This window comes from Myiozetetes cayanensis, unplaced genomic scaffold (assembly GCF_022539395.1).
Source record: "Myiozetetes cayanensis isolate MyiCay16 unplaced genomic scaffold, myiCay2020 scf31, whole genome shotgun sequence".
Lineage (NCBI taxonomy): Eukaryota > Metazoa > Chordata > Aves > Passeriformes > Tyrannidae > Myiozetetes > Myiozetetes cayanensis.
The window spans coordinates 4,448,402-4,461,200 of record NW_026087533.1 but is presented as its reverse complement, the minus strand read 5'-3'; the positions used below and the strand labels follow the sequence as shown (position 1 = coordinate 4,461,200).

The following is a 12,799-nucleotide window of genomic DNA, read 5'->3' as shown; positions in this document are numbered from 1 at the left end:
GGGAGAGGAGGCTGCTATGGTCTCCTCTTACAGCTCATTTTGCACTTGATGCCTGGAACAAGCATCACAAAGCCTTAACCACCTTTTCATGGCTCGAAGTGACGTGCTGCTGTCACTTTGCTGCCTGTCCTGAACCCAATGTTCCCATCACCTGGAGTTTTGCAGCACGACATGTTCCCTCCCCGAGCTCTCCCTTCTCTAATCCTTTGGTGGTGCCTCTTTGCAGGAGCTGTACAGCCAGTTCAAAGCCAAGGAGGAGGTCTACAGCCAACTGCTGGCCAAGGGGCGGCTGATGCTGCTCAACCGCGACGACTCTGGCTCCGGCTCGAAGACGGAGCAGAGCGTGGCACTGCTGGAGCAGAAATGGTGTCTGGTCAGCACCAAGATGGAGGAGAGAAAGGTAACACTGGGGGAGAGATGTGCCCACCCTTGCCCAGCGGTCTGACAGCAGCTGCACCCTGTTTTCCCCCTCTGCTTTCCCACGCAGGGCTGGGGGCTGTTTTTTTAAAACAGCCTCTCTCTTGTTGTTGTAGAGGTTGAGTTTGCCTTTCAGGTGGTGCTGGGTGTCAAGCTGTTAGTGCAGGATTTTTTCTAGATTGTCATCAGAATTGCCTAAACCGCACAGAAAATGAGAGTGAAATTGCCTTTTGGGTTAATTTAGCGGGGTGGGAAGAAGCCTCCCGCAGCTCTCAAAGGCAGGCTTTGTTGGTCAAGCCAAATCCTCCTCCGAGCTGACTCCATCCTCAGCTTTTGGCCGGGGATGAGATAAAACAAGGGCCGCGGTGGCCTCGGCCCAGAATAAATTTGCAGCGCTTGCAGCTGTTGCCATCGAAATATCATCCGCCCCATTCACCGGGCCGCTCTCCCCACGGCGATCCCTTCCCCAGGAAGCTGAGGGGTGACGCAGCTGCTCGTGTGCCGGTGAAGGTCTCCCCTTTCAGGGACCATTCTTGTTTCGAAAGACAAGCGGTGGCTTTCACCGAAACCCCCTCCCCTTGGTAAACAAGTCACGTTCCCGGGCCGAGGCGATGAGGTTCCTGTGAGAGGGACGGCTGGGCAGGGACACAAAGGCCACCTCTGTCTGTGAAGCTGTGAGCTCTCACCCTCTGCCTTGTGTTTCTCCTCTCCCTTTCTCCCTTCCCGCTGCCCCAGGCGAAGCTGGAGGAGGCGCTGGCCCTGGCCACGGATTTCCAGAACTCCCTGCAGGACTTCATCAACTGGCTGACACTGGCTGAGCAGAGCCTGAACGTTGCACCCCCGCCCAGCCTCATCCTCGCCGCGGTGCTGGCCCAGATCGATGAGCACAAGGTACTGACCCTGGGGGCATACAATGACTCCTTCCCCGGGTTTAGAGGGAAAGAGGGTGGCACCTCATCTCCCCTGCACCCACGGGCTGGTCGTGGCCACGTCCAGCTCCCCGTACAGATGGGACAACCTTTGGTGTTCCCAGGTGTTTGCCAACGAGGTGAACGCGCACCGGGATCGCATCATCGAGCTGGATCAGACCGGGAACCAGCTAAAGTTCCTCAGCCAGAAGCAGGATGTGGTTTTGATCAAGAACCTGCTGGTGAGCGTCCAGTCCCGCTGGGAGAAGGTTGTCCAGCGCTCCGTGGAGCGAGGAAGGGCTCTTGATGATGCCAGGAAGCGAGCCAAGCAGGTGAGTGAAGGAGGAAGGGTGTGACAGACATCAAGGAATGCCCAGCCTCGGAGGGCAGGAGGTCTCAGGACCAGGAAGGAACTGGGGACACCACCAGTGTGAAGTTTATGACTTGCTCCTGTTGCTTTGCAGTTCCACGAAGCCTGGAAGAAGCTGATTGACTGGCTGGAGGATGCAGAGAATCACCTGGACTCAGAGCTGGAGATTTCCAATGATCCTGACAAAATCAAGCTCCAGCTCTCCAAACACAAGGTAAGGCTTTGCCCAAGCCAGACTAGTGCTGGATGCAGGGTGGAAGGTGCTCCACTGGGAGGGGAAGCAGGGCCATCAGGACAAGGGAAAAGCCTTCTGCTGCCATGGAAAGCATTCATCTGGGAATCATCAGAGCCAAGGTTTTCTGAAGCAGTTTTGTTTTCTCTCCATTTCCCAGGAGTTCCAGAAGACTCTGGGTGGAAAGCAGCCTGTCTATGACACCACCATCAGGACAGGCAGAGCCCTCAAGGAAAAAGCCTTGCTTCCAGATGACACTCAAAAGCTGGACAATTTACTGGGAGAGGTCCGGGATAAGTGGGACACAGTGTGTGGAAAATCTGTGGAAAGGTAAGTCCAGCCCCAGCACTGTAGCAGCAGTGCTCATGTGCCAGGACTCTTACCCAGGGCATGGCATGGTTGGAGGTCACTGGGACATGACAAAAGGAGTTTAGTTTACTCATGGGAGTTCATGTGGATGTTTGTTTTCCAGGCAGCACAAGCTGGAAGAAGCCCTGCTGTTCTCTGGGCAGTTCATGGATGCACTGCAGGCCTTGGTGGACTGGCTCTACAAGGTGGAACCCCAGTTAGCTGAAGACCAGCCTGTCCATGGGGACCTGGATCTGGTCATGAACCTCATGGATGCTCACAAGGTGAGAGCACCTTTTCCAGCTCTTCTCTGAGACTTGCATGAGGCCTGTTTTCCCCAAGAGCCAAAGAACAGAGACAGAGATGGTGCCTTCATAGTGGATAAGGGGGGATAAAACAGTGAAAAAACGGGAAGGAACTTTCACATCACTGGGAAAGTGACAGGAGCTAACCCTCCTTGGCTTCTGTCCTCCCTCCAGGTGTTCCAGAAGGAGCTGGGGAAGCGCACGGGGACGGTCCAGGTGCTCAAACGCTCTGGCCGGGAGCTCATCGAGAACAGCCGGGACGACACGACCTGGGTGAAGGTGCAGCTGCAGGAGCTGAGCAACCGGTGGGACACGGTCTGCAAGCTGTCAGTGTCCAAACAAACCCGCCTGGAACAGGCCCTGAAGCAGGTGAGGAGAAGACCATAGGTGGAAATGGTCTTGGAGAGCTTTGCTGGGCTCCAGGCCACAAAAGAGGTTTTGGCCTGGCCGGGCAGGACACCCCCAGCCCTGCAGCATTTGCCAGGGAGAGCTGCAGAGCTGCTCTGTGTCAGAGCTGTTGGTGTCAGTGATTTACTGGTGGTTTTCCCAAAAAAAAAAAGCTGGTAAGGGCTGGTTTGAAAAGGGAGGACGGGAAGATCTCATCGATGTGCACAGCAGGGATAGAGCAGTGATCAGAGACAGGCCAGGCTGGTGTTTGCCAATGTTTAGTGCAGGAGAGAGACCTCAAATGAATCTAAAAAAAAAAAAACAACCCGAAAGGTCAAAGGCTCTTAAGCAGCTTTTGCGTCAAGTAGGCAATTTACAGAATAAACTACCCAGGTGCCAGACTGCTCAGGATATGGGCAGTTGTGCTGTTTTTAAAAACATTTAGTTCTTCAGTGCAGCTGATGCTGAGGGAGGGAGGTGCCTGGGTGGCTGCTGGTGCTGCACAAACCCAGGCCAAGAAACTGGGCTTTTTTCCCCCCTTTTTTTATATTTTTCATGTCCCTTTCAGCCCGTTGTCCCCCCAGCTCTCAGCAGTGAATCCAGCAGCCTGTTCTGTGGAGGTGGAAAGCTGACAGCCTGTGCTTTTGTCTCTGCAGGCAGAGGAGTTCAGGACAGCTGTGCACATGCTGCTGGAATGGCTCTCGGAGGCAGAGCAGTCCCTGCGTTTTCGGGGAGCGCTGCCTGACGACGCTGAGGCACTGCAGGCCCTCATCGATGCCCACAAGGTAACAGGGAGCTCCAGGATGCAACCCCGAGCAAAATTTACAGGGGAGGGAGGATACTGCAACATTAATTTGGGCCTTTCTTCAGGAGTTCATGAAGAAAGTGGAGGAGAAGAGGGCGGACGTGAACGCGGCGGTGGGAATGGGGGAGGTCATCCTGGGCGCCTGCCACCCCGACTGCATCACCACCATCAAGCACTGGATCACCATCATCCGAGCCAGGTTCGAGGAGGTGAGTCCCTCAGGATTTGCTCCTCCAGGCTGATGGTTCCAGGGATGGCCACGGGGTGGTGGTGGGTCCTGCCTCAGGTTTCCCACGCTGGGCTGACGCTCGTCCTGCGTTTCCAACAGGTTCTCACGTGGGCAAAGCAGCACCAGCAGAGACTGGAGTCTGCGCTTTCCGAGCTGGTGGCGAATGCAGAGCTGCTGGAAGAGCTCCTGGCTTGGATCCAGTGGGCTGAGACAACCCTGATCCAGCGGGACCAGGAGCCCATGCCACAGAATATCGACCAGGTCAAAGGCCTCATCTCCGAGCACCAGGTGAGCCCAGTGCTGAGCATGGTGGGCGCTCAGGAGAGGGGCAGAGGGGGGGATCAAAACTACAAAGGTTTTCTTGTCCTTTCTGTGTTTGGACAGTCCTTTATGGAGGAGATGACACGGAAACAGCCAGACGTGGACCGGGTGACAAAGACGTACAAGAGAAAAGCTACTGAGCCTCCCCATGGGCCCTTCATCGACAAGTCCCGCAGCAACAGTACGTCTGCTTTGGGTGAAACGTTCTGGCATGGCAGGAAATGAAATACATAGGAAGCTAATTAGCTTTGATTATCAATTAGCAAGGCATCCTGCATTAACAGCCACCAGGAAGGCGGTGGAGACTTGTCAGGAGGGGAAAAAATCCAGGTGGCACTTCCCAAAACGCCCGTGCTGGGTGTGCTGTTCCTGGGGGTGCTTGGGCTGGAACTGCTCTTCCTTCTCTCTTGCTTTGGGATGAGGTTTTGGGGTGGTTTTTTTGTGTTGCTTCTTGAAACCAGAGTCCAGTGTGAGTTCCTGACTGCCAAGGGCATGTGGGTGTAGAGCTGTCACCGTGTCCTCCTACCTGGGGACACTGCATCCCTTGGGAGAGCAGCCAGCAAGGCCGTGGGAGGCTTCCTCTTCCGAAAAATGAAACAGATTTCATTGCTGCACTCCCCTGGACAGCTCAGACTTGCTTGTACCTATCAACACCACCTCAAACAATTAATTTTTCTCCCTTTTTTCCAGGAAAATCCTTGGGTCAGGCCGCCCCCCCCAGCATGCCCATTATCTCCCAGTCGGAAACGAAGAACCCCCGGATAAACCAGCTCTCGGCACGCTGGCAGCAGGTCTGGCTGCTGGCCCTGGAGCGGCAGAGGAAGCTCAACGATGCCCTGGACAGACTGGAGGAGGTAACAGCCCCTGGCTGCTCTGGGAAGGAGGGGAACTGGGAGTTCATCACCAAAAACGTGCAAAAAAAGCATTTTAAATTAGTGCTGCCCCCAGCTCTTGCAGACAGTTCCTGCTGCCTTTCCAAAAACCAAATATTCTTAAAATGTTAAGGCTAAAACCCCTTTGGTAATTAGTTAATTAACTTCATATTAACCAGCTTTGTGACCCTGTAGTTGGTATCTGTAGAGTTAATGACAGCCAGGCCCTGCTTTCCTCCTAGTAATTAGTTTAACAATTACTGTCTCTATCTTTTCCAAACATCTAATGTCATTTTTGTTTTTATTTACGCTTAACAAAGCAGCTATGCCCAGAAGTGAGTGTTTTTGTTTTCTGTTGCTTTTGCTGTAGGTCAGTTCAGTTTATACGTATTCATGTTTTTTCTTCGTTGCTTTTAACCCCAAGAATGTTTAGAGAGAGAAAAAAAAAAAAAAAAAAAGCCCCTACTAAAAATTGTTGTGTTACCTTGGTGTGAGCTGCTTGAGCTGGTGTGGTTGTGGGGGAGTCCTTTTGGGGGATAAGAAGGGTGTTAGTTTGAATTGGAGGGGGCTGAGGCTGGGGCAGGGTTTGTAGAGCTGAGTTGTGCCCCAGCTGGAAGACGAGCAAGAAATCCTTTCTTGGCTGCTCAGAGGGAAAGGGAGAGGGGAGATTCATGCCCAAAATCATGCTGGTGGTGGGAATTCCTCCCTGGTGAGCCCACAGGGTGAGGAAACACACCCAAAAGCCTGAGCAGACGGGGTGGGTGGATGTGTGTGTGTGTCTGTGTGCAAGTAGCTGATCTCCTGCCTGTGTGTCCGCGCGGCGGCGCGGGGGACGCCGCATCCCGCGCCGGTGGTCCCGTGATGCGCAGTCCACGTGCTGGCTGTCGGCTCCGCTGTGTGTCCTGTTCTGGAGAGTCACTTTGGGGCAACCCCCTCGCTGATTGGGGTTGGTCTGGATAGATCCAGACCAACCATCCCCGGGGAGGGCGTTGGCGGCCGGTGTTTTTGGGGTGTGGTGCTGCTCCGCTGGGATTTCTCCCACCGACTCTGCCCGGTTTGCCTTCCAGCTGAAGGAGTTTGCGAACTTCGACTTCGACGTCTGGCGGAAGAAGTACATGCGCTGGATGAACCACAAGAAATCCCGCGTCATGGACTTCTTCCGGCGCATCGACAAGGACCAGGACGGGAAGATCACCCGGCAGGAGTTCATCGACGGCATCCTGGCTTCCAGTAAGTCTGCAGAACAAGCTTGGAAAACAACCATCTTGGTGCCCCCCACATCCCTGCCTCTGATGAATGAGGAGGTCCTTGCATCCTCATTCTTTTCTCCTTCCAGAATTCCCCACCACGAAGCTGGAGATGACGGCGGTGGCCGACATCTTTGACCGCGACGGCGACGGCTACATCGACTACTACGAGTTTGTGGCTGCTCTCCATCCCAACAAGGACGCCTATCGCCCCACCACTGACGCTGACAAGATCGAGGATGAGGTAAAGAGACGAAAAAAGGGGTGCTCGGGGTTGTTGGGGTGGTTCAGGCTGCAGGTTGGCAGTGAGGGAGACACAAAGCAGGTAAAAAACGGGGTTGTGGTGGTGCTGAGCCAAAAACAAGTGGTTGGAATTGATGGTACCTACCATGTTTTTGAAGGAAAGGCTGCGTAGGGCTGTGTTTTATCCAAGAAGTGACTTGTACTGGGATAGACTCCCAAAATCCTGGTTCCTTACCTCTCTTGTTGGTGATGGCAGGTCACCAGGCAAGTGGCCCAGTGCAAGTGTGCCAAGAGATTCCAAGTGGAGCAGATCGGCGAGAACAAATACCGGGTAAGGCAGAGAGAGGAGCAAATGCTGCCCCAGAGGCACAAATCCTGCTCCTCCTTCCCCCCTGGGCAGGGGGGATCACTGAGGGGGTGCCCAGCCTGGTGTGGGAGGATCAGGGGGGGAGACGAAGACCTCGTACCCTGGCACGGCGGCTCCCGGCGGAGGAGGCTGGGCCGTGTTTTCCCAGCTCCATCCTTGGCCCCAGGGCGTTCCCTGAATTGGGAGAACATAAAAGTGTCCCTGTTCTGGGGCAGCCGGCCCGGGGGCCCCGTGAAACGCCGCATTCACTCCACCGGAGCCGCCCTTGAAGTTCTCCTCGTGGATGAGTGTACCTTACGCCTGTGTTTTTCTTAGCTCGCTCCCGAAGAAGGGAGAATAATTTCCTTACAGAATCTCTTTGTAACGAGCTGCTGTTTATGTTTCAAACCCTTCGCCGAGGTGAAGCGGTGAAACGAGCCGGTGGCAGAGCTCCCACTTCCCTGCCCACTGGTTTCAGGGCTGATGCTCCGGCCGGGAGTCGCTGATCCACAGCGTTCCCCCTCTGGCTGCACCAGCCCCAGCCTCCCAGAGCCTCTCCCTCCCCCAAATAGCCCAAACCCCACCCCCCCCCAGATTTCTAACTCCTGCAGTTAACAGTTTTTGTGATTATTGCACTGTTAATCCCATAAATGTTTTTCTTGTTTTTCTTTCCCCTCCTCTTCCTCTGGATTTTTCCTCCCCACTCCCCATTCCCTCTCCCCACAACTCCTCTCCCTCCATAGTTCTTCCTCGGCAATCAGGTACAGTCTGCCTTGTGTTGCTGTCTCTCTCACCTCTGGAATTTTTTAACCAACGTAGTTGTGTGTCAGTGATGCTGCTCTGTCCTGTGGTGCTGTGGGAGGACGTGATCTGGGAGCGCTGCTGAGCAGAGCCTGGTACAGAGGAGTGCCACCCAAAAAAAAAAAAAAAAAAAAAAAAAAAGATGGCATTGGGCAGAAAAAAAGGAAAAAAATCAATGGAAAAGGCAGGATTTGACAAAAATGGAGATATTTTTCTCTCTGGGCTCCTTCCTCGGATAGATTGGGGATGTTGATGGTAACCAGTGGTGAATCACGGCACCCTGTGGTGGGAGCACTGGGATACAGATGGATCTGTGCTCCTGTGGGGCATCCCAGGGGTAGGAGTACCTGCACGAGGGCTGTACCAGGCTCTGGGTGGGTTTGGATTTGCAATCACCATGGAATGAGAGCGCTGAGTCCACCCCTTTAATCCCATAGGTAACAGTAACTAAACCCTCATTCCTGCTACACCCACTGAGTAACTCCTCACTGGAGCAAGGCTCCCAAGACCTGCATGTATCCCAATATTGTCAGGATGAGCAGTGCAGCCCCTCTGAGTGCTGGCTGGTTTGGGGGGCAGAGCCATTCTGATGTCCCCCCTGCCCAAATAAAAAAAGCCTGTTTTTCATGTGGAATGATGGTGCCCACTCAAAAAGATGCCCGAAATGAAACAAACTGGGATGTTGAAAGTGGATGACTCTGAGAACTCTGGCTTTAATTTAGGCAGTGATTATAGAAACATTTTCAACAAGAGCTGAGAAATAATGTAAATGTGGCAGCAGAAATGAGAATTGACTCATCCCTGGGTTTGGCTGTTGAAGGACACCTCACATAGAGCCTGGAGAGAGGAAAGGAGCTCCCCTGCCCATCGGGCACCGTGGCAGCTCTTTAACCACCACACCCAGACAAGTTTTGGTAGGACCCCCAGGCAGGGAGACCCCCCCAGTGGTCCAGGATCCCATATCCCTGTGGGTCAGAGATGCTGTCACCTCCTGCCCCTCTGCCTACTGTGATCCATCCAGGTCACTTTGCACTCTGTTTGCACTGAATCTTTTTTTGTGTGTGTATCCACCCACAAAAAGTGTTCCTGTTTGGGTTTTTTCCTTTTTTTTTTTTTAATCATTCTGAAGAGGGTTTTGCTTCCAAAGGCTGGTTCTCCTGTCTTCTCCTCCCAGCAGACCTGCCACATCCAAGCCAGGCTTGCAGCGTCCCTCCCCCAGCAGGCATCCAGGAGCCTGAGCTTGGCTTTCCAGGAGGTTTAGGGAGACCAATAAAACTGACCCATGCTTCAGATTCAGGGTGCACTTGTTTGATGTCGCAGGTGTTTCAGGTCACTAATGAACATCGCAATCACTAATCAACATTCCTGCCTGGATTCCCATCACTCTGCGCTCACCGAAACATCCTCACTGGGCGATTGCTGTGGCGGGGGCTTCAGGGCTGTTGGGGGGTCAAGTCTGAGGCTCAGGGAAATCCCTGGATTTCAGACTTGATGATGATTAGAGGTGTTTTGCTCAGCAGTGACGCAGCTGAATCAGCCGGCTCTTTTCCAGGTGGGCTGCACCAGGGGGGTCATGGCATTGACAGCCTCTATTTCCTTCACAATAAAAGGGAAAAAAAAAAACTACAGCTCTGGCTGAGAAAACCCATCCAAACCCCAAATTCTAAAAATTCATTTGCCGCCCTCAAAAATTCGCTTTCCAGCTTTAAAATTAGAGGAATTTGGGTGGCTGCATCATCTTAAAACCGGGCAGCAGGAAAACTCCTGTCAGTTGGTACTGCCCTGCACTTACTCCAGAAGAACCTGTCTGGAGAAGCCTTAAAAATATTAAACTGGTGGATAAAAGCCTTTGGTGCAGCCTGTTGTGGGAAGGAGCCGGGTCTCCCTTGGTGTTCCCCCTCCTCTGACCTGTTCCTTGGCCCTGCAGTTCGGCGATTCCCAGCAGCTGCGGCTGGTCCGTATCCTGCGGAGCACGGTCATGGTTCGTGTCGGAGGGGGATGGATGGCCCTGGATGAATTTTTAGTGAAGAATGATCCGTGCAGAGGTAAGGCAATCCCTGGGGTTAGTTCAACCAGTGTCTTCTCACCCACTGAGGGGAGCTTGGGAACTTGTGTGCTGTGACTGAGTGACCGGAGTGGGTCTGGGTTATCCGGAGGAGCTGGAGAAAACAGATCCAAAGCAAACCAAGAACTTAAAATGGCAAGATCTGGTGATACTGCAGCGAGTCTTGCAGCGTTTAGCCAGGTGTTGTGGGGGGAGAAGAGGGAAGGGCTGTGTTCCTTGGTTCCAAGGCCCCAGTGAGTGGAGCTGCAGAGCCGTGCTGGGAGTCTCGGCTTCCCTCGGAGGTGTTCGGTGCACACGTGTGACTCTGAGGGTGATGGAGTAAGCTTTGGAAAGTAAGCTTTTTGAAAGTGACCTTTTTGAAAGATTCCAAAGGTTCAAAGCCAGGAGATGGTAAAATTCCTGTCTGAGACACGCTGGGTGGAAGATGCTCCAGCCCAGGATCTGTGAACCTGTAGTACAGCTGCACTGGGCTGTGGCTGTGGGGCACTGACAATCCAGGCTCATCCTAGGGACTAAGGAGGCATTTCTCCTGTGACTTTGAACTTCTCTCTGATGCGTTTCTAATACAGATTTTCTCCATTCATTTGTTGGGTTTAAAGCAGCGGCATAAGGAACTAATTTGGAAACCCTGAGCTGAGCAGGACTATGCACCTTAAATATCTGTTTTGATGGTGCTGAAATGAACTTTCTTCCCCCATTTTTTTCCCTCGAGGGTGAAAATATGACCCTTCTTTTTTTGAATTGCCACAAGCCAGATTTGGGTTGTAAAAGGAGCTGCATTGTCCGTGGAGCTGTTCAGGGGCTGGGTTGGATTTGGGGGGCGGATTTTGAGCACTGTGTCCTGCTGTATGTGTGTCAATAAGCATCACTTTGCACAACTGTGTCCCAGGTGAAGCAAAAAAGATGTTTCAGTTCAGCATTAATGCAGGAAAATTAAAGTGTAAGAAGCTCCTGGATTACCTGATCTTAAGGAAGAGACAGCAGCAGATTAGAAGGGAAGAACCACCTCAGTCTTGGGTTTTTAGGGATGAGCGGTGTTTGCTGGAGCTGGTTTGGTGGGACACAGTTGGAAGGGACAGCTGGGGTAACACAGACCAGTCACATTCCATGGGCATGGAGAACTGGGGTCACCACCTCTACAAAACCTGGAGGTTTTGAAGGTGATCAGGGCTGTCCGGTCTGGGTGTGATGCCGAGATCCACGACCAGGGCACAGAGAAGGATTAGCCAGGGGCTGGCCAGGAATGGAGCGCGTGGAGCCGCGTGTTTTGGAGAGCTTAGGCCTGTGCTCCATATGTCCCTGTCTCGCTGGGGTCTCTGAGATGTTAATTGCCTCGGATATGTCTTCTTCAAGCTGCTGCATTCCGCGCCCCGGCTGTGCGACGGCTGTTGCTGAAAGCAGCATGATTTACAGCGTGTGCCTCGGGGAACCTTCAGGGTTTTCCTGCTCCTCCGGCGTCCCTCGCTCATGCTTTGCAGCAGATGCTTTACAGCGCTGACATCGAGGTTGTTTCTGTCCCTTGGTTGTCTCAGCGTGGCGCTTCCCTCCTGCAGTTGCTTTCTTGGCTTTCTGGTCCATAATCCAACGGCTCTAGAATTCCTCCCGTGTCCCGTAAGGATCAGTGCATGCCCTCGCTCTCTGTTTGAACACCGTGAGCATGAAACACGTTGGCACATGTCAGCTGGCCCAGGAGCTGAAGCCCACAGACCTTCTCCCTGCTTGGTTGTCCCTTGCTTGTGGAAGGGAGGCCCTCCAGCTCTTTGAGGTGTTTAGATGAAATTTTAAAAGAGTTGGCATTTAATGGCTGGTGGTCACTTTTCTCTCATCTCTCCCCAAAAATGTGGGGAGAGCTGCCCAGAGCTGCGAGAGAGCAGAATCTCTCTCAGCATCTCAAGAATCTCAGCCCTTCAAAGCTGCTTTTACTGTTTTTAAGTCACGTTACAGGTGACATTGGCCGCTGTTGTGACATGGTGAGTTTAAATGCTTTTTCACAAGAGAACAGTAGAGCATCCAGTATGAATCCATGACCCTAAGGCAGCTTTTAATCGTCCAGTTTCTCAAAGAGCTGATCCATGGCAGGAGGAGGTTGAGGCAGAGCAAGAGAGCCGGGATGGTGTCGCTGCCGTCCGCCCGCTCTCAGAGATGGGCTTGGGGTGACGTGCAAGGACACTGCTCCCAGCCCTGGAGACTCCTGAGCCCTGGTAACAGCTCTGGGTTCCTCCACACCTCAGGTCTCCTCTCCCTTTGTCCCCTTCCAGCACGAGGACGGACCAACCTTGAGCTCCGGGAGAAATTCATCCTGCCGGAAGGAGCCTCCCAGGGAATGACCCCGTTCCGGTCGCGAGGCCGGAGATCCAAACCATCCTCCCGAGCAGCCTCCCCAACACGATCCAGCTCCAGCGCCAGCCAGAGCAACCACAGCTGCGCCTCCATGCCATCCTCCCCCGCCACTCCAGCCAGCGGAGCCAAGGTGGGGGTCACGTGTAGAGCCTTCCCTTCCCTTTCCTTTAGAAACCAGCGGTCTCCAAAACCCCTCCCAGCGAGATGAGGAGCTACAGGAGGTGTTTGGAGGAGGAGGAAGGTTGGGGCTTGGGGGCTTGATGGTGCTATGGTGTCTGTGAAGTGTTCACAGTGTCTGCAGGAGGAACCCTGCTGTCCATGTGGGATTGGAGGGGTGGGATGGTGCAGGACAGGTTTCCAGCCCATGGCTCCACAGGAGGGTTCCCGGCACTCACCGTGCAGCCGAAAGCTCCTGTTCCTCATGGCAGAGCTGCAGTGTCAGGAAGAATCCATCAACCATCATCTCTCCCTCCCCACCACATCACTCACCCATGCATGGTTTATTTCATCACCTTTCGGGGTTTTTCCCTTTATTTTAATTTATGTATTTCCCATTTGGTTCT

General features: G+C 53.4%; 1 protein-coding gene across 1 annotated transcript in view; it reads left to right on the top strand.

Annotated features, from left to right (window-relative positions):
* The window catches only part of LOC126645704 (microtubule-actin cross-linking factor 1-like), a 97,778-nt gene that overhangs the window by 80,869 nt on the left and 4,110 nt on the right, over window positions 1-12,799 (top strand). Inside the window, 18 exon segments of the mRNA XM_050326418.1 lie at window positions 227-400; window positions 1,153-1,308; window positions 1,451-1,657; window positions 1,790-1,909; window positions 2,088-2,257; window positions 2,400-2,559; window positions 2,755-2,949; window positions 3,624-3,752; window positions 3,838-3,981; window positions 4,101-4,289; window positions 4,386-4,503; window positions 5,013-5,176; window positions 6,262-6,424; window positions 6,531-6,685; window positions 6,941-7,015; window positions 7,774-7,791; window positions 9,759-9,876; window positions 12,155-12,366. Coding sequence (XP_050182375.1) covers window positions 227-400; window positions 1,153-1,308; window positions 1,451-1,657; window positions 1,790-1,909; window positions 2,088-2,257; window positions 2,400-2,559; window positions 2,755-2,949; window positions 3,624-3,752; window positions 3,838-3,981; window positions 4,101-4,289; window positions 4,386-4,503; window positions 5,013-5,176; window positions 6,262-6,424; window positions 6,531-6,685; window positions 6,941-7,015; window positions 7,774-7,791; window positions 9,759-9,876; window positions 12,155-12,366 — 2,667 coding nt within the window.